Source organism: Panthera onca, chromosome B2 (genome assembly GCF_046562875.1).
Source record: "Panthera onca isolate mPanOnc1 chromosome B2, mPanOnc1 haplotype 2, whole genome shotgun sequence".
Taxonomy (NCBI): Eukaryota; Metazoa; Chordata; class Mammalia; order Carnivora; family Felidae; genus Panthera; species Panthera onca.
Window position 1 is genome coordinate 4,268,076 of NC_138343.1, and position 27,165 is coordinate 4,295,240.

The window sequence follows — 27,165 nt, forward strand, 5'->3', positions numbered from 1 at the left end:
AACCCAAGTTCAGGACTTAGAACTATTAGTAATAAATGCTATCTTTGACTGCTCTCCACCTGTTACAAGTGTTCTCAGTTCCAGCAAATACTGTATTTGGAGAAAACTCTATCCCCCTCCATGTTAATTTCTTTATTCACTTTAAGAGAAATATACTGAACACCTAAAACAGAAAGAGATTCAGTCCTGAATGAGATGCGTCTTTTGCCAGCAAGCAGCTTAAAAGTCTGGAAGTGGAAAAATATTCACAAGTAACAGGAACACAAGACATAAAGGGCTACGTACAAGGGCACCCACATTCTGTTCACGCCCAGAAGTTTCACTTCCTACAGTAGTGCCTGCCACGTGACAGACCGTAAACACGTATTCAGTGAACGGAGGAAGGATATAAAGTTGTGCAAGGTTGGAGCCAAGGGAGGGATCACGTCTAGTTGAGGTTGAAGGTGGCTTTTCAACTGGGTCCTGAAAGATGTGCCCAGATTGAGAAAGCAGAAAGGAATTCTAAGCAAAAGACAAAACATAAGCAACGGCACATCCAGATACCTGTTTCCTGCTTAGGAACAGAGGCACTCTACTGGGGGAGATGAGACTAGCAAGTTGATGGGCAAGATAGTGCGAGACTCAGGCACGGGCTAAGGAGACCGAACACAGTGTACAAGGCAGGGGGCATCTGTCCCCTCCTCCTCCCACAACTGTGAACGTGTAAAAATCCTCACCCGTAACACTCTTCGGGACTCAGCTTCCCTGCCTGAGGCACAGGACATGGGCTGTAGACCGCAGAGGGTGGACGCACCAGTTCTCACAGTACTTGCAAAAGAAGAGGCAGGCGTGAGCCGATAAAATACCCAAGAGCCGCCAATGGAATTGGAAAGGAAAGAACAGCTGGGCAGACACGTGGGCACAGCGCCCACTGGGTCGGTTTGTCAAAGGAGACCGCCAAGATGACCCCAAGGGTGGTATCCTCAGTGACTGGTGATGCCACTGAGATAAATGATAAAATCAAGAGTTCCAAGGGACAAGTTTCATCTCAGTGACCCTGTATCTCAGAGATGCCGCTCAAGTGGATGAAAAGATACGACTTTCTGGAAAGAAACAGGGAGAGACCCAGGAGTCCTCCACAGATGAGAGCATTGAAACGGTAAGAGTGGATGAAAGAGCTAAAGGAAATGAGCACTAAGGACAAAACGTAGACAAAGGACTGCATTTGGAAGATGAAAGGGTAAAGAGTCTTGTAGAAAGGAGACAGATAAGAACCAAGAGAGGCAGAAAGATACGCAAAACAGCACGCTGTCAATGAACCGGGCAGCAAGTCTTAGGAAAGATGAGGCAGCCAACAGTGACGACGATCATCGTGACAGTAAGAATAACGGCAGCAAAATACGTGAACGGTTCACTGCTGGGGAGCCAAGTACTTCGCAAGCTTTATCTCAGTGAATACTCTCACCACCTTCAGAATGGTCTCCCCATTTCACAGATGAAGAAAGCAAGGCTTAAACAGGTTTAAGTACCTAACATCAGTTCACACCCACAGGGAAAGCAGACACTGTCCTTAAATCCGGGTGGTCTACACTATCCTGCCTTCTCTCGTCAACGGATGAAGAGGGAGAAAAAGCTCGGGGACTCGGTGACCGAGACCCCTGAGAGGGTCATTTCAGTACACAGATGGGGACACATGTGGAAAGGTTACAAAGGGACATAGTAGGAAAGGAGTCCAGAAAGGGAGTATAAAAACCGTACAGGAGAGGCCGGAAGAGGCTGTTTTGAGTAAATGGCTGTAGGCGATAGAACTGCCCTCCCCCCTTTTTTCCAACGGTCAGAAAACTTTAAGGGTGAGAAGAGCTGAGTTTTGGCAATCTACCAGTAATTCTGGGCCTGTTTTTATAAATAAAGTTTTATTGGAAGAGCCACCGCATTCACGGTCGTCCTGCTCCCCCACGGCAGAGTTGAGTAGATGCAGGGAGACCTTCCAGGCTGCAAGGCCGAAAATATTAACTATTTGATTTCTTTTTTTTACAGAAAAGGTCTGCTGAGTCCTGATGAAGAGAGTTTATGAGGAGGAAAAGAAGAGATTGCAAGCGGAGGTGGGGTGAGATGTCGCAGGGGTCTTTCCTAAACAAAGAAAGACCATAGCAGTTATGAGATGCCATGGTTTCATGACAACATTTTAATCCCTTCCGTGTCACCCGGGAATGATGACTGGCCACGCGGCCGGCAGGGACATTCATCACAGAGGGTCTATTCTTTCTGTATTCAGACTTCTGGAAACTTGGAGAAGAAGTTTCAACAGGAAGGAGGTAAATCTCTCCTCAAGTGACCAAAACGATGATCATGTCTCAAAATGTGCTAATCATAATGTCCTCAGAAATCCCCAGAGAGAAAAGGTGGCAATATACCTACAACATAATGACTCAAATAATTCAGACCGATGCCACGCACACAGAATTAAACATCTGCATGACGCCTCCCGTGTACAATTTCCTCTAGGTTGAGAAGACGAAACTTACTTTTAAGAATCAGCATTAAAGGCTGCTGCAGTCATTTTTTCGGATGGGCAAAATCCCCTGTGAATGACGGGGAGGTCAGAAGGATGTTGTAGTAAGGAAAGCCTGCGTTAAGACAGCTCATAAAGGAACCCAAGGCAAAGGTTCAACATAAGATTTTAGTGCTCTCGTTGCTTTTAATATTCACCACTAAAACCAGGAAGGAACGGTAAACCATAAAGTACTAAGCTAATATTAGTCCCTTGCAGGAAAAAAAAATTAGATTTTTAAGGCATGGGTAAAGGCAAATTATTGTTTCCTTTCTCAAAACTCCACCAGTATTCATAATCACTATTTTTCTTTTTTTTCAACACACATCGCTTTACTTTTTCTTATACCAAGAATGTAGGTTTACTGTAAAGGTTTCAAAGAACACTGTGATGTAAGAGAATAAAACTCACCTAATCACACTCCCTGAGAACACATGAACATTCTGAGAACACATGAACATTCTGGTGAACACGCTTTCATAGACCTCTAAGCAGACCTAAGCAATCTTCCCTATAATTCTACCTACTTGGAATATTATACACGATGCTTTTATTATGGACACTTTGCTTTCATTCTCTTTTAAGAGAAAGCAACAGCAAAAAATTAAAGTGACAGCTGCTCTCTCTAAAAATAAATAAACTTTTTAAAAAATTAAAAAAAAAAAGACGGGCGCCTGGGTGACTCTGTCGGTTAACCATCCAACTCTTGGTTTCAGCTCAGGTCATGATCTCATAGTTTCATGAGTTCAAGCCCCGTGCCGGGCTCTGCATTGACGTCACGGAGCCTGCTTGGGACTCTGTGCCTCTGTCTCCCTGTCTGCCCCTCTCCCCACTTGCACTGTCTCTGTCTCTCTCAAAATAAATAAACTTAAAAAAAATTTTTTAAATGACATTTGCACAAGGTAAGAAAATAGTGCAAACCATTAAAAAATGGTCTCAAACAACCAACTTTGCCTGTCAGCCCCTCACCCGCCCAGACACTTTTGGAAACCTGCTGCTTCTTAAACTCTTCTGGTGGCTTCCATTTTTAATTTAAATAGTAGACTTACATTGGTATTTTCCTAATTATTTTATTTAAACTCCAATAGAGTTAACTCCATTTGTATTTTTGATTTAAGAAGGACAGATGGGGCAACTGGGTGGCTTGGTCGGGTAAGCGTCCGACTTCAGCTCAGGTCATGATCTCACAGGCTGTGGGTTTGAGACCCACATCGGGCTCTGTGCTGACAGCTCAGAGCCCGGAGCCTGCTTCGGATTCTGTGTCTCCCCCTCTCTCTGCCCCTCCCCAACTCATGCTCTGTCTCCCTCTCTCCCAAAAACAAACATCAAAAACAATTAAAACAACAAAAAGAATGATAGAAAAGAGGCTGATTCCATGAAATAAAAACTAAAATTTCAGCCTACCTACATTCCAACCCAACTTTCTCTCTCTCCAATTCCCAATTTTAGTTAGTATCAGTACTTTTACATTAAGATTCACAACAGTCACATTTCTTTTTTTTTTAATTAATGTCTATTTATTTTTGAGAGAGAGAGACACAGAGTGCAAGCCCCGACGCTGGGCTCAAGCCCAGAAACCACAAGATCGTGACTAGAGCTGACGTCGGACGCTCAACCAACCGAGCCACCCAGGCGCCCCCAGCATTCACATTTCTTAATGGAACAATGCTTAGGCTTTCCCTTCTTGTCTGGGTTGATGTTAAAATTTTGCACCCGCTAAAATGCACTTACAGAATTATGGAATCACGGAATACAAAGAGAAAGAAATGTAATCCTGTCTTTTAACCCTGCAGCTCCAAGTGGATTGTCCCAAGTGGCAATTTTGCAAAGCTTTCCCTCAGCTTTTGTGACTTTAGGGCTTTCATTTCTGCTGCAGTTTCTTCCTTATACCTCATCTTGTGCACTCTGATTTTTATTGTTATGCTGGAGAATTTCCTCAACGAACTTTTTTTTTTTTTTTTTTTTTGCATAGGGAATACTGGGGGTAAAATTTCCGAGTCCGTGTCCAAATACATTTTAATTCTGTCCTCATAGCTATTCGACAAAACGGCTAGGTGTAGAGTTCATGGTCCAAAATAAATCCCCCTCTGAACTTTGATGACATCACCTCATTTGCTTCTAGTAATTGGGATGGAGACACTAAGAAATGGTTCTAGTTTCCTTGTAAGACAGCCTTTTGATTCTCTCTGGCACCTGTTGTTTTTTTTTTATGTATTTATTTTGAGAGAGAGAGACAGACAGACAGACAGACAGAGCAGGCGAGTGGGGAAGGGGCAGAGAGAGAGGGAGAGACAGAATCCCAAGAGGAAATCCAAAATACACTTTACCGACAAAAGGCACAAAATCATCAGCGATTAAAAGTGCATTTCTAGCATTGGAATCAGCCTACATTTTCCTCCCTCTGTATCTTCCCCTAAACTCCACTTCAGTTTCTTGTCATTTTCAGAAACCAGCTCTCATTGTCCCACTGGGGATGACTCCAGCGACAGAAATCCTGTGCCCCCTGCTGCATGTCTGTCACGGGCGAGTAGGAGAAACCGGTGTCCTCTTACCTGCTGCGTGGTGCTGGTGACAATGCCCTGCTGCAGGCGGTAGGCCTGCTCTTGAAGGTATTTCCTGGTCTCGTGATTCCGGAGCAGATAGTTTTCTATCTGAAAATCAAGCACACGCACCTCTCAAGAACACGTGTGGACTCGGCAGACAGAGAAGTTACAAGCGAAACAGCCCAGGTGCTGAACTTGAAACCAAAGCACGGATTCCCAATGCCGCCTGTGCCTTGACCCCAGACACAACCCAGGACACGGGAAACTGGCTGTGCATTCTCGGTGTCTGAGTTCGAAATGTAACTTGCAGGGAATGGGAGTGTTTTCACGTGACTCGGTAGCCGACGGAGATCGGCAAGGGTTTCGTCGCTCACACGGTTCGAGGCCCCGTCCCTGCTTTCTCGCACACAATCACGGTCTCTCCCTCACGAGTCTTTAACCACTCAACCGTTCCAAAGCTACAGAAATAACCCCACGGTGTGTGGATGGTACCCACTGAACCTCTCAGCCTTTATGTGGCAGAACCTGCCAGCACTGAGAAAACTATTTTCAGGGAAGAAAAGGAGAAAATAGGCACAAGTTTGAAGGATACAGGCTGGCACAACTCAAAGACATACACCGGTTTCATCAGTCCATGGGGTTTTCATATGATCTCAAAAAAGGGACTGATTTTAGCACAAGTTGAGAAAATAAGAAAATGAATTTCCACAGAAAAGAAGAACGCTTGAAGCCGCTTGACCATCTGTGTTTTTATACACAATCTCCTATTAAAAATTCAAACGTACAAACGATAACTAGACTGAAATGAAGTGTTTAAGAACAACACGCAAAGTTGAACAAGAACTGCAGGGACTGAGGGACACCTCTGAAGATGTCTGTAAAGAATGATGTAAGATGGGTAATCGCACCATCTGGTTTTTTTTCACAGTTGTTGTTTTCGTGTGTTTTTAATAACAACACTTAGCCATTTGGCTTTTAATTTGTCACTGTAGTTCCCTGGTTAAGAACTTGTAACAACTGTGAGGCTCTCAGTATTATTACACTTTCATTTTAATTTTCCATATGCTTAAATGACTACTACTTAATACCAATTAGGGACAATTAAAATACAGACTATAATTACCATCACCCCTGGAAACCATAAAGCAGAAGAAAATGTACCTTTCTACTAAACATAAATGAAGGAATTAAAAAAACGAAAAGATCCCTGAAATGAAACATCATTAAAGTGACACATTAAGACCATGACATTTTATTACATTAATTTTCTCTTGCTGCTTCCCAAAGAGTCATCTCTTTCCAAGGTGACATGATCATCGATGGCAAATGTTTCTGCTAAAAAACAAGATTCTTGGCTGAAGTATGACAGGCACACACGTTGCCACCCAGCTTTGGACGCTTTTGCTTTGTTATTTGTTCTTTTTATGTGGCCTCGTGAAGCGCTGGCCGGGGGCCGGTTGTGGGAACAGCTTGTTTATTTAGGACGCTCAGCTCACGCACAAGCCGTGCACCCAAGGCTGTCCCATGTGTTTCCAGGGCCTTCCCTAGGGCCACCAAGGGTGCTGCACAGACTAAGCTCGAAGGGAATTTTGTTTTAGAAAAAAATAATATTCAAAGCTCATTTCCAAAAGCCAGTACAAGGAGAAGGAAGAGTAACACTGTTTCAGTCACTTTAATATCAACCACACAGAGGGCCTGACTGAGGTCAAGTGCGGGGGCGGGGGGTAGGGTCCAAAGTGTCATTATCGTGTTTGCCAGTCCCCTGGGCGGCAGTGACCCGGAAGACCGTCTACAGCCTACTGATGCCTCATCTCACTGCTGAAAACAGCTGAAAATAGCAGTGACACAAAAGGCAAAAAGACCTGTATTCAATGTAGCAATCTTACAGTAAAACAAAAAACAAAAAACAAAAAACCCAAACCCAACTTCGAAAGATTGAGTTCCAGGATCACAATGTTGTTCTTTAGCAGAGTAAAATTAAAGAGCATATTTCTTCTAGGGGACAGACTTCTGTTAAAATGAAAACTTGAATATATAAGAGTATAGTAAGCATTATAGGGGAAAAAATGAGAAATACAGATTTGTCTTTAAAGAAAACACACAATTGTTTATTTTTTTAGTGTTTATTTTTGAGAGAGAGAGAGAGAACACGCGTGCACAAGCGGGGGAGGGGCAGGAGGGGGAGACAGAGGATCTGAAGGGGGGTCTGTGCTGACAGCAGCGAGCCCGATGTGAGGCTCGAATTCATGAACTGTGAGATCATTACCCAAACCACAGCAGGATGCTCATCCGTCTGAGCCACCGAGGCGCCCCAAAGTCCACTTTCTTCTTGTTTGCATGATGTCTGACCCAAGTCTGATATAACGTTGATCCTTATTTCTCAATACGTGAGGTGTTTTTCTACTCTATCTGGCTTCTTTCAAGATTGTCTCTTTGTCTGTGGTTTCTTTGCAGTTTAAACGTGACATGCCCATAAGTAGATTTTTTTGGTATTTATCCTCCTTGGTGTTCTCTGAGATTCCTTGATCTGTGGTTTGGTGTCGATCACTGATGTTGGAAAATTCTCGGCCATTATTACTTCCATGATTTCTTCTGTTCCCTTGTCTTCTTCTTCCTCTGGCAGTCCCCTTCTACGGATGTAACTGTCCCATAGTTCGGGAATATTCTGTTCTGGTGTTTCCCCCCATTCCTTTTTTCTCTCTGCTTTTCAGTTTCGCCAAGTTTCTACATATCTGCAGGCTCCATGATTCTTTCCTTAGCTGTGTCCTGTCCACTAATGACCTCGTAGAAGGCATTTCTCATTTCTGTTACAGTGGTTTTGATCTCTAGTTATTTCCCTTTCGTTTTTTTCTTAGAGTCTCTATCTCTCTGCCTACTCTTTCCATTACAGCCGTCAACATGCTAGTCAGTTATTTTCAATGCTCTGATTATTCCAAAATCTGTGTATATTGACACTGGTTCTGGTGTTTGCTTTGCCTCTTCATCATACTGTGTTTCTTCTTGCCTTTTACCATGTCTTGTAATTTTCTTTTTGGCAAAAACTGGATACGATGTATGTGGTAATAGGCACTGAGACAATCAGACTTTTAATGTGCTATTTGATGTTCTTCTGGCTAGAAGCTGGGCTGTGCTCAATGCCTGCTGTAGCTGTATGTGCAAGAGACTTAATTTCCTCCCATGTCCTTGTTTCTATCTCCCTAGTTGTCTGGGGATTTCCCTAGAGACCCCTTCTTAAACAGAGTGCCTCACAGCTTTGCTCGGTTGTAATCCACTCTGTCACTATACCTGATGTGGTGGTAAGGTGTTAGGGAGGGGAATCATTCTGTAATCCTATGATTAAATTTAGGGTTTCTTTTAGTGGGCCCGAGTCCCTGGTCTGGGACCTGCCAAAATGTTTCTTGGCCATGTTTTTTTCTTCCCTTATGTGAAACGGGAAGGCTAGAGGGGCTGGGCGTACCTAACTGTCTTCCACTAGGGCAGGTAAGCGTAAGCCTTTGTGACAGACAACGGCACCCTCCGGGGGGGATTTCAAAATGGTTAACCTGCCCCCTTCTCCCTGCCAGAAACAGGAGGGGATTTCTCTCCTGTGATAACCTGGTGGGGCTCCTAGCGGTGAAGCCCGTGAGAGGTTCAGGGCCTAAGACTGGGCCCCTAGGAGTTGTGAACCTCTCAACCGGTCTACACTGGGCCTCCAGCAATCCCTCAGCTGCTGTTTAAGCATTCCTCTGAGTTCCTGGCTCTGTCACCTTCAGCCCCTGGTGAGCTGCCCTCGGCTGGGAGTCACAGACATCGTCTGTATTCCCATCCATCCGGCTTCCGGGGTGACCGTTCACTTTGCAGCTCGATTCTCTGAGGGATCGAACGAGTGCCCGATCTCCTGTCTGCTCAGCTTTTCTTCTTGTTGTGAAGGCACAAGTGAAGAGTGCCAAGCTCCCGGCCTGCCGGGTCTCAGGCCTGAAACCTGGTGTCTCCAGGACGGGCCTTTTGTTACAAGCTGCCGACATCTTCTGGGAAAATATAAAGACAGCTACCATTTAGAAGTTGCCCTGTGGTTTATAAAGTGCTTTTTCACATACACTACCTGGCTCGGTCCCCGTCGGCACCACAGGCAAATTATTTGGTCGTCCTGCCTTTCGGTTTTCTTATGTGCAAAATGGGGCTATAGCAAACCCATCTCATGGACTTATTTTATGCTTTACCGGTGTTAATTTAGGGAGAGCATTTATAACAGTGTCAGACATGCAGCATGAATTGTATGTTAAATGTCAGCTAAACATAGTTCCTGTCTAGCTGTATGTTTTATACAGATGAAGAAACCAAAGTTCAGAAACATTAAGTAACTTAAGGAAGTCACAAAACTGAAAAGAATTTGATTGAGTCAGAGCTTCTGAACACGAATCTTGGATGATTTCTGTGGCCGCATCACAGCTTTCCCTGCCCCCACCCCCTACCTTATTCTCTTTTATTCAACAGAGTCTAAGGAGCAACCAACATGCATGCCAGGCACTGCGCTAGCTGCTGAAAAATCTAAAAAGATGAAAAATATAGAAGCTCTGCCTTCAACGAGTTCATGGTCACCGAGAAGGAAAAAAAAAAAACCACGGAGGCCGGTAACTTACGTGACGGCACAAGGCCAGGGACAGAGACAAGCACGGGAAATTCTGAGGAACCCCCCACACGGAGGAGGAAGAGGCTCTGAGAAGTGCTCCCGATGAGCGGACACCGGCCTTCAATCTCGACAGACAGGCACAGCAGTGGAGAAGCATGCGGGTCATCGAGATCAGAGCAGTGATTCTGAGATTTGCAGCCACGAGGAGAGCTTGTAAAAATGCAGGCTGGGGAGTCCCACCCTCGTTTCTGAGACCCACAAGTCTGTACCTCTAACAAGTTCCCTGAAGCAGAACAAAGCGAAGAGGCAGGGCTGGTAAGAAATGAAGGTGGCAGAGGACAGGAGGCAGATCGCGGGCAGAACTGTATGCCAATTCAAGGAGAGCAGGCTTTATTCTAAAAGCCACTGGGGAGGGCTGGGCTGGAGACGTTGGTCTGTTCCCATGTGTCGTGAGTAAGGTGGCTTTCCTTGACCGAAAGAGGAGGTAACGATCCTGCTGAGAAACGATGAGGCCTGAACACACGCATCCGTAACAGGAAGAGAGGGGAACAGAGCTAATCAAGAGACTGATGCTACAGAATCTGTCAATATGATGATCGTGCGTGTTTACGGCAGACGCAGGAAAGAAAAGGCAAGCTTGGGAGGCTGGACGGTCCCACCCACCATGAGGACAGAGAGGGAGGAAAAAGATTTCAAAGAGTCCCATCTACCACCACAATACAGGCTTCTACAGATGGGACATCCTGGAGTATATCTAAACATCGAGAAAGGTGACCATAACCACAGAAAGAGAAGGATGGGGATACGGCACAGCAAGAGAGTGGCCCGCAGGGCAAGTTCCCCATGCAGGCAGAGACGGCGGGGTCACGGGCACCAGGGACGGCTGGACTTGGAAGGCGGAGATGCCCATCATCCTCCGGGGTTGCCAGAAAGGAGCCGGGAATGTGTGTGGAATCAGAGACGTTTATAAACAAAGATGGTAAAAAGAGATCTCATTCGTATCCTACGTTCTTAATAAGGAGGGAAGGTTCCAGCTGCTGAGGATAAAGGTTGCACTAGCTGACATTCAGTTCCACACGTTCTCTGAGGACGCACAAGTTCTCTGCGCATAAGCTCCGGCCTGCTGATCTCATTCGTATCCTACGTTCTTAATAAGGAGGGAAGGTTCCAGCTGCTGAGGATAAAGGTTGCACTAGCTGACATTCAGTTCCACACGTTCTCTGAGGACGCACAAGTTCTCTGCGCATAAGCTCCGGCCTGCTGATCTCATTCGTATCCTACGTTCTTAATAAGGAGGGAAGGTTCCAGCAGCTGAGGATAAAGGTTGCACTAGCTGACATTCAGTTCCACACGTTCTCTGAGGACGCACAAGTTCTCTGCGCATAAGCTCCGGCCTGCTGATCTCATTCGTATCCTACGTTCTTAATAAGGAGGGAAGGTTCCAGCAGCTGAGGATAAAGGTTGCACTAGCTGACATTCAGTTCCACACGTTCTCTGAGGACGCACAAGTTCTCTGCGCATAAGCTCCGGCCTGCTGATCTCATTCGTATCCTACGTTCTTAATAAGGAGGGAAGGTTCCAGCAGCTGAGGATAAAGGTTGCACTAGCTGACATTCAGTTCCACACGTTCTCTGAGGACGCACAAGTTCTCTGCGCATAAGCTCCGGCCTGCTGATCTCATTCGTATCCTACGTTCTTAATAAGGAGGGAAGGTTCCAGCAGCTGAGGATAAAGGTTGCACTAGCTGACATTCAGTTCCACACGTTCTCTGAGGACGCACAAGTTCTCTGCGCATAAGCTCCGGCCTGCTGATCTCATTCGTATCCTACGTTCTTAATAAGGAGGGAAGGTTCCAGCAGCTGAGGATAAAGGTTGCACTAGCTGACATTCAGTTCCACACGTTCTCTGAGGACGCACAAGTTCTCTGCGCATAAGCTCCGGCCTGCTGATGCGGTAGGAATGTCAGTCCACTTATATTTCATGACCAGTGTTCGTCTTACATCATTCCTCCCTCAGTCATGCGTTACGCCGGTTACGGCCGCAAGAACACAAGCTAATGTGAAAAAAGCTTTGCGACACACAAAGTACCGTTCATATGTTCAGAATTATTACTACCAACTCCATTCAAATGCGAATTTATCACAATTAAGCCATCAAACCTCCAGTACCTTTTGCAGAGCCTCTTCTGTTTTCTCGGGGTTTGTTTTTAGGGCTTGAGACGCATCATACATGGGAATTGGCATAAATCTCAACGTGTAGTTCCTAGAAAAAGGAGAAAGTCACGTTTATTTAGAAATAACGTCCTGCCACCTTAATTCAGCACTCCTTTTTAAAACCCAGAGACAGTTGCCAAAGTGTCTTAGAAAATTCTAAGCTCACAGACTACCTCAGGGCCCCTGATTACAGGTCAGGCTTCTGTGCGCGGTCCCACGGGCAACCTCGTCGGCTGGCACCGTTTTTATAAAACGCATGAATGCCAGGCATCTGGTTTTGTTGGTTTCAAAACCTGATTTTCAGCCTGGCACTGCAAAGATGGACCGAGAGGAAGGCCAGGAAATAAGTCTGCCAGCAGTGTGCCACGTGGGTTTTCGTCACGAACGGCTCTGAACGTACCCGGATCACCGCAGTGACGTGTGACGGCCAGACCCAAACTGACGGAGGAAAAATTCAAAATGAAACCAAAGCATCTGTTTGCAAAGCGAGGACAGTAGCAGCCACAAAAATAGTCTGATTGGGCTCTGGGCCCCTTTAAACAAGAGCAGCAGCTGTCCTTAGAAAAGCTGCTTCGCAGGACCTCCCGCCCAGCTCCACCCCCCTCCCTGACCTCTGCAGGTCCCGGGGGTCTGGTTCACACACGGCCACGGCCACCGGGCTCTCGACTCCAAATGAAACCGCTGGTGGAAAATTGTGTCCACATATTATCCCCCCGCTGCTGACCGGCCGGAGAGGGACAGGAGTGCAAGACAGAGTCGTCGTCGTGTGAGCAAACAACACGGACCTCTGAGTCTGCACCCTGACCCTTGGCCCTGACCCGCCTACAAGCTGCTCTGTGTACCCACTCCCAGACCACCAGCTGGCCCTGGAGAGGCCTCCTCTCTCCCACCCCAAACCCGCCTACCCACTTCTGTTACAGGACACTCAGGTAGAACGACCTTTGGGGTCACGTGGTGACAAGCGGGGTGTTCTCCCAGAGCACTGGGACTGCACAGTCACAACTGCCTTGTCCCAGGTCTCGAAACACAATGTGATTCCCGCGGATGTTCAGATGACTAACATACTAACATAAGGTAGTAAATCATGAAGAATAGAGAAAGTAAGCAACGATCTTACTAACAGCAGTCATCTATATGGCTTTATCTGATCGAAAAGATGTGCTTCAGTCCAACTTAGGATGGCTTAATGTAAAAGAACCAGCAAAGAAAAAGGCTGTTACTGGGGTGCCTGGGTGGCCCCCAGGTCGGATAAGCATCCGACTCTTGATTGCGGCTCTGGTCATGATCTCACACTTTTGTCAAGCCCCATGTTGGACTTGATCTCATGCTTTGTGAGATCAAGCCCCATGTTGGGCTCTGTGCTGGCAGTGTGGAGCCTGCTTGGGATTCTCTCTCTCTCTCTCTCTCTCTCTCTCTCTCTGCCTCCCCTGGTCTCTGTCTCTCTCAAAATAAATAAATAAAAAAAAAAAGAAATTATTAAAAAAAACAGGCTATTATTTCTATTACTTCAATTTTTACCTTAACTTTAACAAGACTGTTTTTTGTTTAAGAGGAGCTAGCCAAATGAAACGAAGAGACAATGCATCTTTTTTGCAGCCTTGAAGATTTTCCTTTCCCTCATCCAGCCGCGATTATGCTCCAGAGCCCGGGTACTTTATTTAGACCAAATGTGATATGGAGGCACTCGCATCCTGGACCACAGCGGACGTACCGGACTGCGATCCAGGGAGCCCTTGCCTCATCTGGAGACGCTGAGTGCTGGGCGTGCGTGCTTCTGGCTTCTCACAAACACCAGCGTGGGCTGGCAGTCTACCGCGGGCCGCAACCATGCTGTTAGCACCCAAATGCGGCTATTTGTAAATACACGTTTCCATGTGAAGGTTTTGCGGTGCAACAGGAGTCATTGTAGGTGGTTCTGCAGTCCCGGAGGGCTCCCGGGAGCCGTGGGACAAGCTGTCTCGTCCGGATTTAGGGACGCTGTGGGGGCGGCAATTCTGACCTCCGGGCGAAATCGGATCTAGACCCTGGGATCTAGAACTGGAAGGCACGCAGGGCTAACTGACTCTGCCTTCCCCACTTTCCACAGAAGAATCAATCAGAAAGGTGCAATGCTCTGCTCAGGACTGGCTCGTTGATGACAGAGCCACCGACTGACTGGACGGCTCTTCACCCCAGGCCCAGGGTTTCATCCATGACACCATGCTGGCCGTGAGAGCCCCACCTAGGAGGCCTCCTGCACGAAGGGAAATCTGGGGAAAAAACACGAATAATGCGGACCCCCGCCTCTTCCCCAGGGGACTGGCTTCTATGGTACTAGCTCCTTATTTCCACACCCGCGTTTTGTCACCTCTCATTTTTAATGCTGTAAATCTGCTTTGATCATGTCTGCTTTCAGAATATAATATGAGGGCTGAAGAGCTTGGGAAGAACCAGATTTCTAGAATTTCTTCCAGCCATCTTTGTATTATTGCCTCATTTCATTTACCGGGAAAGCAACCTTGACAATTAATAATAATTGCAGACTTTAGTTACTACAGTAATAAAGCCTTTTACAGTAATGAGACAAATGAGCCTGCCATTCCCCAATTTCATTTAAAAAAATTTTTTTTATTAATTTTTTTTAATGTTTATTTCTTTTCAAATAAAACAGAGACAGAGACAGAGAAACAGAGCGAGAGTGGAGGAGGGGCAGAAAGAGGGGAGACACAGAATCCGAAGCAGGCTCCAGGCTCTGAGCTGTCCGCACAGAGCCCGACGTGGGGCTCGAGCTCACGAACCACGAGATCACGACCTGAGCCGGACGCTCAACCAAATGAGACATCCAGGCGCCCCACCCCAATTTCATTTTTATTTTCTGGACCTTAGCTTTTTTTCTTTTCACTGGATTCAGAGTTGTCATAATGGGCAAGAAAAAAAAAAAAAGCAAAACCCGATGGAAATAGAACATGAAACCACAAAAGAACACAAGCTGACTGTCCTGTGGCCCTTCCACTGTGAAATCGTTTAATCCTCACGATGGTGCGTCTCTGGCCTCATTAAACACATGAAGAAATTCGCACCGGAAGAAAGTCCACGTTTTCCCAGCTCTCGTGGCTGGTTAGGAATTTGGCTAACTCAGACCTGGACCTTCCCATTCCCAGTCCAGTGTTACTTTTATCACACCACGGCAAAAGCAAACAAACGAACAAACACCACTGGCTCCTTTGTGTTTTTCCAGAAAGAAGGCCTGATTAACACTTACTTTTCCATGGCAACAGCTATATCCTGAAAGCCTTGTGCGGTGATGTTGTTCTTGTCCCATATCACGGTCCTGTTTGAAAACCAAATCCCAGAAATGACCGGACATTTAGGCACGGAGGAAATAATTCTGCAGTGAAGATGAATACTTAAAGACAACACTAACTCGATACCTTAGCACAATAAGCAAGGAATAACATCCAACTTAGTTGTAAGCAGAGCACGGATGAGCATTTCTTCCAACATTACGCATTACGTTCTTAACTCATTTGCTGCTCACGTAGCATGAGAAAAAACCATGCTTGAAAGCAACAGCATACTCATTAACGTACCATTAGGTTGCCTGATGCTTTGTAACCAGAAAACTCTACAGAACCTGATTTCTTGGACACTCTCCCCATATTCTGCAAGTAGTAATATTCTCGTATTCACATCCGGAGCTGCTTATAAAAGATGTTAAGGAGTCCCTTGTGCAAAACAAAGAATTTCAGGTACTGAGACTTTTTTCCATTCTAAACGACTAGCAGGAATCCTGTCATATTGGTCTTACGTTTTCATCATGGCCCTGACGTCCCAAGCACCGGGCTCATGCTGCCGGTAAAGCCTCCGTTTCTACAAATAGGAGGTTGTTTACTTTTCAGACACAAAATCTATTTTGGAAGAGAAGTGCCATTTTACGTCCAGAATGTGAATACTTCAGAGGTATTTTGGTGTCTGTCAATTCCCCTGACATGTGAAACAGCGTTTAGTCGTCTGATCCAAGAATCACACCTCTAACTGCTTCCCTTCCTGATCCCCAATGGCCTTCTTTACACACACCCTGACCATCAGAGAAAGTGCTGCAGTATTTGGCTTCTGGCTTCAGTGCAGACAGAAGGTTCAGGAGAGCAAGGGAAGCGTCCAGAAACATCAAGAAAGAGCCCCTGAAGCACGCTGCGAATGAACTCTTCCTTAACCAGACTGCCGGGTTAGGTAGCAGTTGGATCTCTCTGCAGGACGAATGGCACCGTGGTCCTTAATAAAGTGGTTACCACGCAGCCAGTCCTTAAGAAGAGCCACACTTGGGAAACACTCCAAGTGGAGGAGAACCACTAAACAGAATCATTAGCACCCATCATGAACTTGCCTTTGAACCGACAAACCTCCTGCGTCCCTTGGCTTTTAAGCCTCTATATGGGCAGCGGTGGGCAGGGGGAGGCAGCGTGTTGGGCTCACAGCCAAGTACAGGGAAGCCCCTCATGTGGTTCCTTCGGTCTCTCTAGCTCCGCTGACTGGCACCAGCTGCAAAGCCCTCCCGTACCGCTCCGCCGTGCGCACACAGCAGTCTACCCCGACGTGAAAGAGGACACGGTACCATTTCTCTTCAGGTCAGGTTTCAGGTCACGGTGGAAATCTTTAAGACGACAGTTTGTGGGACTCACCGTGTCTAAAGTGGGGACACTCCTCCTCCCTCTACACTAGGACAAAAAGACTTGACATCATTACTCCTCCTTCCCAGTTGGCCCGATGGGAAACTCAGCCCCCACTGGGACACAGTCAGCTCTCCAATGCTTGAGGGCCAGAATCTTCTCCAGGGCCTTCTAGGGCCCTCCAGAGGGCAAGCCTCCGTACCCGGGGCCGGGTACCAGACCCGCGTACCTGAGCTTGGTGTTGATCTGCAGCGCCTTGGCCAACATCTTTGCTCCCATGTCCCCCATTCCGTTCCCGCTGATGTCCACCTTGGTCAGGGAGGTGTTGCTTCCCAGGGCATTGATGATGATGGTGACCTCGGTCTTGAGTTTCGAGTCGGCCAGGGACAAGGACTGCAGAGGCTGCGAGGGAACAACAGGCGGGGCTCACGCGGTCTCGTGGAGGCAGCCACCGCGCGCAGTGACCCCTTTCACGGAGAGCCCCCGGGGAAGGTGCCCAACACGCACACTCCAAGTGTCTCCTGTTGAAACTTCTGGCTACAAGACACTGACGGATGGGCCCCCGACGGTTCGAGATAAAATGGACCTTTGCAGTCAAATGTGGAGGGCTCGTGTTTCAGAGCTGGACAGTGGCCACCGCTCTCCTAAGGGAAGCGTGCGGAGATACCCAGAGTGGCCAGCTCTTTTGAAGTGCGGGATGGGACGAAGCAAATAAAAATAGTACGAGAAGAGTTCTGAGCTTCTGTACGGCTACGTTATCCCTTTTTACCCATTTTATTTTTATGCAAGGTGAAATGACATCTTAAAATGCTAGCAGAGGACAAATGCAAAATAAAAACCAGCCAAGATTATTAATAGCTGACATTTACCGAACGTGCACTATCCTTAACTACTGTCCCAGGATCCTCCCAGCAACCCAGCACTTACGGGTTCGATATTCCGTACTGTTATCCCCATTTCCCAGAGACACAGAAAGGTTGAGTGACCCAACCGAGGCCGCACAGTTAGAAAGTAGCTGGACGAGGGCTGGGTGGCTCAATCAACTTCCGCTCAGGTCGTGATCTCGCGGTTCGTGAGTTCGAGCCCCGCGTCGGGCTCCGTGCCGACGGCTCGGAGCCCGCAGCCTGCTTCAGATTCTGTGCCTCCCCCTCTCTCTCCCCTCTCCCACTGGTGCTCTCTCAAAAATAAATAAACATTAAAAAAAAAAAAAAAAAGCTGAACAGAACCAGAAAGTCTGGTTCCACACTTGTGCTCTGAGCTCCTACACAATGTTGCCCCTCGTGGCTTATCCTCAATCTTTTCGATGATCATCCTTAGCTTTATGAGTACCAGTCAGAAGACACAGAAGTTTTTTAAAACAGAGAAGAAGTCAAACATCTGTAAGTTTTTATTAGCATAAGCTGTATGGTGAATCCAAACTAGCCCACTCAATGTCCATTTAAGCTGAAGACTGAAAGCCACGTGGTCCAGAGGCAGGCCAAACCAATGAAGAGGGCTCCCTGCCGAGTTCCCTTTTCTTGTTTATGGTACCTCCCTAGCCACGTAGGCATCTGAATTTGCAAGCCCTGAATTCAGCCATGACTGAAAGAATAAAGTGGTGGAAATTCCAGGGCTTGAACCAATGTGGCCTTGAGAGCCAGAACTCGGACTTCCCTGGGGGACGTGGATGTCTTCCGGGTTGCTTAAGGCAGTCTACCCAGGCCCAGCCGTACTAAACAGTTCTAGGAGCTTACTCCGTTAAGTCTGACATTACGGGAAGGTGGGATACTGGGAACAGCTTCCAGGGTCACCCACGTTCCACCGTGGCCCATGCGAGCGGCGTTCTCAAGATGCGCCCGGTGGTCCGTGTGACCCGCACACACAGCGTGGCCACTCCACCACTGGCCACTGACTTGTTCACGGTGCATCTGTCTCAAGGCTGCAGGAAGCGGGGCGACGGTACCGAGGGTTTCGAGACTCAGACATCCACAAAGTGGCATTATGCGTTTGACTCCAGTTTTACTAAGTGACCGTAGTTATTGTCCTCATTGTCCAAATTTGACCATGTTTTCTAAACTTACTAGAGCCATGGTAAAATCAAAAGGTAACATAGTAATTTGATGCATTTTTTTTTTTAACTTGAATACAATTTTTTAAAGTTAATGGCATGGTAAGTGCTAAGGCAATTAAAACCTGAAAGCCTGCATGTGTTAGACTCAGGCAGGTTTCGCGAGGTTGTTTTGGTTTTCCTGAGATCTTACGCTCAAGGAAATGGAAAAAACTGAACCAAAATGCTTCAGACTCGGGAAACTTAATGTTTTAAATGAAAACAAATGCGGTGTTCCTTTAATAAAAATCTGTAATCGCATCTCTCATCATTTCAATGGTCTCTATGCGACTACCACAAAAATGATATATTGCGGCTTCTTCCTAATACTGGAAAGTTGCCAAGTCTTCGAGCTAGCAAGCACCAATTCCAGGACTGTATTCAAACTCTAATACACCCCAGTTAGCACTTAAAAATAATGGGCAGAGTCATTAATACGAACAGAACAGCCTGAATTGTGTGCGTATTTATAAGGTCATCCCTTACCTGATCTATTGCACTTGCGTGTAACGTGACTATTTTCTTGTTTCTTTTCATAGCCGAACACGCTTCATCTGAGAATCTGTCTCCTCGCAGCCCGCACTCCCAGGGGAAGCCCGTTCGCTTCGGCCGGTTACGGCACGAGTTGGCGTGGAATACTTCAAAACAAGCTCCCCTGTCATCGGGGCCCCTCGGCGTTACTGTCCCGGGGCTCTGGGCTCAGTAGCCTGACACCCACTGTCTCTAGCCGAGGTGACACTGGAGCCCACGGGCGTCTAGGTTTTCCAGCCAAACGTAACACGCAACACAGGGTGAACAGAGTGTTCCCTGGGCTGTCGGAGAACAGGCTGTAGGAGCCCAAGGTTATAACGTAGGAAGCAAGAAATAACTGCACAATTATCTTAAAAACTAAAATAATGCGTCAGGCATCGGTGGAAGTTTTAGAGTCCTAAGACTCCGCTCCTAATCGTCCCGAACTGTGCACATTACCGATTCAGGAGAAAAAATCAGAAGGTGGTTGCCTTTTGAAAAAGCCACCCACGCTTCAATGACACCAACATAAGGAGCCTTCCACTGTATATTATTAGCGGCCCACTTCTCAGACTCGTAACCTGACGGGATCCACACCGACACGGCAAACTTTACCGCCGGCAAACATGTTCTGAGGGGCGTTTTAAATATCAAGATTGTTTTTAAGGGAGAGACTTCGGAAATAACAGAAACGAAAGAGCCTCATGTGATAAGCAAAAACACAAAATTTTAAGACATGTTTTTAAAAAAATAGAAATTTTCCTAAAACATGTGCTAAGAAACAAGTATTTGGGGATGAATATTAAATGTGATTCTGCAGAATTCGCTTCCTCAATCTTTTAAAACTGGGCCAACACTAGGAAATCAGAAACTCAAAGCAGGGTGGTAGAAAGTCAAATGGAATCACGCGAAACTAACTGCATAAATTCCGATTTATGCCCCTAATTTTAATAGCCCCGTATAAAAGTGACACAATATGGAGTCTGTTAGCAAATGAGGACAAAGAAAAGTGCTCAAAATCGTTAAATAATAATGAGTTTCATTTCCAGCCCTTAGGTTGGAAATCATATCCACACAATAAAGGGGCAGGACCACAGAATTTTCTCCCACCCTCCAGCTTAGAGCCAGGCAGAGAGGGAGAAAAGTTCCAGGCTTCATTTCTCCTGGCCCCTCAGCTTTTTCTCACAAAGTCAGCATCCAGTCATAAAAGAACTTGCTACTACCGTGTATGCATTCAAAAGGGAATATGACACTTTTTAAAAATGTGTCATATCTCACATGATTCACATAGGAAATCACTCTCACGACCTACAAGTAGCTATCACAAAACATGAATAATGTGAGTCTTCACTGTAGGAATACAAATCGATTTGGATTTTAGGAACCATGAAAAGCTGGCTGGTGGCCAAATAGGACTAAAATAAGACATGGACCAAATCTTAAAAAGAAGCATCAGTAAAATATAAGGTACAAAACTTAAGACACACTGGTTTAAGTTAAAGGAATTCATAGTAGAGTGTTTTTTGCTTTGTCCATATCTTTTTTTTTTCTTTTTTCTAATACATTTTAAAAGGCAGCAAAATAGGATGCTATTTAAAATTAAATTTCTTGGGCACCTGGATGGCTCAGTCATTTAAGCGTCCGACTTTGGTTCAGGTCACGATCTCACGGTTCGTGGGTTCGAGCCCCGCATCGGGCTCCGTGCTGACAGCTTGCTCACAGCCTGGAGCCTGCTTCAGATTCTGTGTCTCCCTCTCTCTCTGCCCCTACCCCACTCATGCTCTGTCTCTCTCTCTCTCAAAAATAAAATAAAACACTAGAAAATTAAAATTACATTTCTTTCCTCCGAACCAAGTCTTGGCCAGGAACACCCAAAGGGAATAAAAAGATAAGAAGGACCACTAGAGCTCTCGAAGCAATTTAAGACAGGCAACAACTTTCTTAGTCTCTTGTAACTCTACATACTTACTAGACGAAATTCAAATTAGCAGTATGATGTTTCCCAGCATGATATAAGGTCATAGAGTCCACTAGATTGAAGAAATTCATGCTCGCAGGTTAGTGCATTAACCAAAGTGAGGAAGGAGTAAGTCTTATTAAAAGAGAGGCTTAGGAGTCAATTTATACTTCCTTTAATCTTTTAGTTACAATCTTCCTTTAATTAGTAATGAGGTCAAGTGAAGAGTAAGCGATTCTAAGTACATTCTCTAACTATACTAAAGCACATGTATTTATTTCACTAAAAAACAGAAACTGTGCATAGAGATAAAATCATCTGAAAGTATAGCAGCGTTAACCCCGTCGATGTAATTAGGAAGCATGGTGACAAACAAAAGATTTTCGGCAGAAGGTCTTTAAAATACTACTCACCGATTCTTCGTCTTGAATCATCTGTACTAAGTTGTCCAACACAGGTGTCAGATTTCTAAAGAGTTTAAAGATATGGACAGTGGAATCAAATCACAAGCTTTCAGGAGGCTGATTGTCTTCATCATTGTCATATAAAAAAAAATCAAAGTTCTTACTTGGATTTCATATTATTAAAATTTTTGCCTAACGCCAGGTGCTGTATTGATCTGTTTTTACCGAGCCACACTATTAAGGTGGAGAGGTCAGATTCTAAACCTGGAAAGAATGAGAGTAAACAGAGAATCAAAACACGTGTGTATAAATAAATTCTCAGCTGGAACACAATTGAGCAAAGGTGACTTTGGGTCACTTGGGTGACTTTCTCTACCGTCCCGAGGGCCCCGGGATTCTAGTTTTTTATTTTCAAAGGAACGTTCTGCTCCCTTTTCGTGTCCTATTATTTCACAGGGATCAACTCGCTCTCTGCTAAGACCTACCTAAATCTCTTATACAGTCAGTGGCTAAGTCAAGGCAGCAAGGAATGGGAAAGCGGAAGCCTCCTCTCTGCCCATGATTTTCTAAAAGAAGACCCAACATCCTGTTCGCTGGGAGGTAACTACCGCTGTCTATGCAAATTTAATAGGTTCAAACTCACACGCTACTATAACTGGCAGAAATGAAGCTAAATAAACAAGTTCCTGAGTAAATAAACAAGGACTCAATTTTATTATCACCGTGAATGCAAAAGGTTAGATCAAGATCATTATCAATGTTCTGATGACAATTTTTTTTTAATTGTTTTATTACATGCCTGGCATTTTTGGCCGTGGTATCAACTCAGGAAGACTTTGGCACAGATTTCTTCCATAGTAAATTTTGTTAGATTTAAAAGCCCTATTAATTAGTCAAGAAGTAAAATAATACGTTTGTCAAGGCGTTGTCTAGGTTGGGCTTTCTCTTTTCCCTTTACTAACTTGCTTCAAACAATATTTCCACGTCTTTTCTGGTTTCCAGCTTACCATTATCGGAGATGTCTAAGCTGGTGATATTGTGGATTTCGGCGATGCAGCCTTCTAGCACTTGTGCACCTGCAGACCTCAGCTGGAGAAACACAAACCAAACACAAGGTCAAGTAGTCACCAACTCGAGGCGTAACCCCCAAAATGAATGAATGAATGAATGAAGATATGGTCTCAAACTTAGTGCCAAAGAAAAAGTGAAAGCTTCTCAACTCCAGAAGAGCTATCATCAATGGGTAAAGAGCCAATCACTGATTGTTGCTAAGGTTTCCCACATGACATAAATCTGGAAATCACTAGAAAAAGAAAGAGAAAGACAGAGACCATACTCTCTGTCAACCCACAGGAATTTTCTTCATTTCTGACATTTGGAAACCACACTGATCCTTCTTGTACCTGAGAAACAGTTACGGTTTTGTCTGATTGTTCCAGATTTCAGGGTATAACTCCACCAAGCAGCAGCAAAACCACCAAAGGAGACAATGAAGAACACCTCTTGTTGACTGTCAACTACTTCAGGAACGACCCATCCCCAGTCACCCAACACAAAGGGTGTGAGGTCTACCACAAAGTAAACAGCTGACAGGGATTACAAAACGATTTGCATAAACTCTTTGAGCCATAGAAGAAAAACATGTTAGATTAATTTAAAATATTACTATGGTTGGCTTACAGCAAAATTAATTTCCTTTCCTACCATTACCTAATTTATTTTAAAGAGAAAGGCAACCTATAAAACTCAATTTGCATCTTTTCGACAAAACCAAAAGCCTGTTTCTAGAGGTCAGAGTATCTTTTGTGTTCCATTTAGCAACTATTTGAGTTCCTACTACCTTGTAAAGGATGCAGATTTCCCGAGCTGTGGCCCCTCTGCTCGGCAAACTTACTATTTAATAAGGGAAAGAAGCTATCCTTTATTGGGAACCTACTATATACCAAGGGAACAGGGTGGTTTCTCTCTTGATGTAAGAAAATTAAAATTGATCTAAACTTCTATACCATAATGCAAAAATGCCACTCGTTCAGGTTTAGAGGTAAGAATTGAGAGAATCCTTTCTTCACTATTTTAGATGCAGTAGTCTTACGGTACCCGGAACCAAACCCTGGCCAATTTTCCCGGCTACTTGGGTGTCAAACAGAGCTTTGCACGGACTTCGGGGATCGCCTCTTCATTCACAAGTATTTTGGTCGAGGTGTTTAAATTCAGCCTTCCCTACCTTCTGCAGTGACAGCAGATTACTCTGGGGGCCCTGACGTGAACTGCAAAGGGGAGCGTCACAGACAGGCAGACCTCCCCAGGAGGCTGGTCTACACACTCCGGGGAGACAAAGACCAACCAAGTCCACAGCTGAGGGCCTTAGAACCCAGAGTGTAGAGCAAGTGCCAAGGGTCAGCAGGCCCATTTCACTACCCCCGGCTGCATTCCTAGGTGCTCTCGAGCTTCCCCAACTGCCCCGAGCCCATTTTTAGCACATCAGCTCTACGCTGACCCCAGCAGCCTGCTACGACTCAAAGTGTGGTCCCCGGACCAGTGGGAGTCTGCAAAGTTCTTGCCACTGGTCTTAGGCAAAGTGTGGGCAGAAACTGACAACAAATATCTTAAGAACCTTAGTGATAAGAATTTTGGGCCTGTTGCATCGACTGGTAAAACTTGAGGGCTTATATTTTTTTGTCTTGTCACGTGTCTCTTTTCGACATTAAATTTTTACGACATTGTTGCAAAAGTATCGGTTTCTGATTTTACGACATTGTTGCAAAAGTATCGGTTTCTGATTTTACGACATTGTTGCAAAAGTATCGGTTTCTGATAGCAGGGAAACGTAAAAACCACCACCCCCAGCAAGCTCTTCACCACGACGAGTTTTGAGAAGCACCACTCCAGATCACAGCGTGTTCATGCTCGAAGAAGTGAATGTATATTCAGACTGCGTCAAAGTTAAAGCAAAAAAGTACTTCAGGCAAACACTTCAAAGAAACATAATTTCATTTTCAGAGCATGAAAAAATTATGCTTTTGAGAAGATAAACATAAGTGCCTAAGTCTGCACAGTTTTATTATTTGCTGTTAGTGACGTCTCTGTTGAGAAGTAAAATTTCTACAAGAAAATCTCTGCTGGTTATTATTATAAAGTATGGTAAAAATATTCCATTTACGGGTCTGGAAAATATAGGTGACACTTAAGTGCAAAATTCTGTTTACTTCTGTAACTTGACTGATAATGTTTGTAGCATACACCCGTAAAACATTTTCCAATAGTTCAAGAACAATCAAATATATCACCCGACCCTAATTTATTGATCGATGAAGTACTTACACAGTGGCCAAGCTAAGGAAAGCCCAAGGAGAAAAAAATAAAAACATGTTATCAGCAGTTAGCACAACAGAGAAGCTGAAGCCTCTATGGACACACAATGTAAAGAAGCAAAAGAGAAAAACACTTCCAACTAAATTCTCCCAAAACAAAGATCAAAAATTTAACTAAGAGTATAACTGATCTTCAGTTACCAAAAACATTTGATCGAATTCATAGGTTATTAGACGCCTAAAACTCCCCCAAAGCGAAAGCTTTCCCAAAACAGTAAAAGCTTTTCCATTACTGTAAATGAAAATCCTTTTAAATGAATTTGCATAATCAGAGGCTGTGTCTGCATGTGTGCACATAAAACTCGTTTTTAAATTACCCTCATTCGGATCCCACACACTAGCGTTATTTAAAAGAAAGCGAGATCAAAGAGGAGTAAATGGGACTGAATCACGGAATACTTTATGAAATGTTAAAAATAAACTCAGGCTTCTTTCAAGAGAGAAGTGCCCTCTCACTCAAGGAAGGTGAACATTTCAGATATTACTCTAAGCAAACAGTTCTATCTGATACCCAAACAACCATAAACGGGCATAATCGAGGACAACTGAAATCTGGAGAGAACTTTGAATAATTCATTGCCCTTCCTCAAGATCGCTTGCCATTTAAAAAGATGCAGCAAATATTACAGATTTAAATATAAAATAACCCCTCCCCGAAATTACCACTTTTTCTTCTACAGGGGGGTCTCAATGTGTCAATTAAAAAAATAATTTTTAGCCTGGGAAATCTGCTCTCGTAAAACTGCGTAGCATAGGTTTTCTCCAAGGACAAAAAGTGGTTTGACAAGATCGGGTTTGAAATGTCCTCTCTGCTAAGCGGGGTTGGATGCCAAAAGGCAATGTAGAACCTAAAGAAGATACATCTAAATAGTCATTTCCAAGGTGCAAACAGTTGCGTGTTTCATATATGCTTCCTGCCCTGAGACACTTTCTGCTTTGCAGCCCGCACCCCACCCGATAGGAAACGGATCCGCGCGGGGGGTGGGGGTGGGGGTGGGGTGCAGGGATTGCCACACGCACAGCAAACCTGCCTGTCACCTCCAAGCTGGGTGAACCGCTATCAGCTTGGATGCCCTTGCCTCCAAAGTGTCTATTCCCTTGCGGCTGTTAGGATTACAATGTTAGGATCTGGTGCGTGTTTCTCGAACGTATCCTCAAAGCATCTTGCCAGGAATTGTGGGATAACGTGCAGGAAAGTTTCTCCTTGGAAGAGCTAGTTCTACGCCGAGCCCTACGACTAATTCGCAGCCATCGTAATCAGCCTTCGCGTCTCCTCTGAAGTCTCGGACACTGGTCTCTCTCACTCGGAAGGAGATGAAGCTTCAAGGATTCAGGGCCAGCACTCACCCTTTCTTCTGAAGCAGGGCGATGAGGCAGTCGGATTTCTCAACACAGGCCAGAAAGACAGACCGGCTTTCAGGGAGACAGGTACGTGGGGAGAATACGTACGGAAACCAGTTTCACCGCTGCCGTGTAAAGTGGTTCTGAAACACCTCTTTCGGAACCGACCTTGCGCGCAATGGAACACATTTCTTTGAACATCCACACGGATGCTGAATCCTCACCCGTGGACAGTGAGTGAATGGGGGTCGGCCGCAGGCCGTCCAGAGGCAAGTCGGGCCGTCGAGGGGGACACGGTTTTGTGTCAGAAATCGGGTATGACTAGAAATTGATGAGACTAAACCCTCCTCGAAAGCTTTGAGACAGCTTTGGAGGCGACTCCAAAAAAGGTTTCAGGAAAGACAGAATATTTATAAAGCTTCTAAGTAAAACCTCTTAGAAAGGCAATACTGACCCATGCTGTAAATTCTGGCATGCAAAATAAGGCTTTGCTATAGTAATCCCCTTCCTCCCCAGATAATGGCACACGGCCGGGCCGGGCCAGGCACTGTGCCAAATACTGTCCCTGTCCCCCAAACTATTATAATCTCCATCCCACAGGTGAGAGACAAAGGCTGAATGAAAGAAGGCAAGACCAGCGGCTGAGCCAGATATCAAAGGGGACCTTCTTGAGTCCAAAGTACCCACCCTTTGTTTTGACCCTCTTTTGCCTTCCCTAACTACTTGGATTCCCTCTCTGATAGAAAAAGATGACTCCTTTTTGGTACTGATAAGACCAAATGGACTGATAACATAATTCGAGAGTAACGCCTGAAGAAACACAGATTTTTTTTTTTCTGTAGGTTGAGAAGTTATCTGTAAATGAAAGGTTAATTTCAGTACTTATTAGCTTAGCCCCCACCGAGCAAAAGGTTACAGCCTCAACGTTTGGATTTAAGTCTCCAAATGACCACGT

General features: G+C 45.3%; 1 protein-coding gene across 8 annotated transcripts in view; it reads right to left on the reverse strand.

Moving 5' to 3' along the window:
- The window catches only part of CARMIL1 (capping protein regulator and myosin 1 linker 1), a 311,551-nt gene that overhangs the window by 88,400 nt on the left and 195,986 nt on the right, over window positions 1-27,165 (reverse strand). For all 8 annotated transcript variants that reach the window (XM_078446565.2, XM_078446566.2, XM_078446564.2 and 5 more), the window contains 7 exons: window positions 22,506-22,587; window positions 21,663-21,762; window positions 21,508-21,562; window positions 16,771-16,943; window positions 15,137-15,205; window positions 11,851-11,944; window positions 5,083-5,181 (listed from right to left, as the gene is read on the reverse strand). In XM_078446565.2, the coding sequence (XP_078302691.1) occupies window positions 5,083-5,181; window positions 11,851-11,944; window positions 15,137-15,205; window positions 16,771-16,943; window positions 21,508-21,562; window positions 21,663-21,762; window positions 22,506-22,587 (672 nt within the window). The remainder of the gene's footprint in view (window positions 1-5,082; window positions 5,182-11,850; window positions 11,945-15,136; window positions 15,206-16,770; window positions 16,944-21,507; window positions 21,563-21,662; window positions 21,763-22,505; window positions 22,588-27,165) is intronic.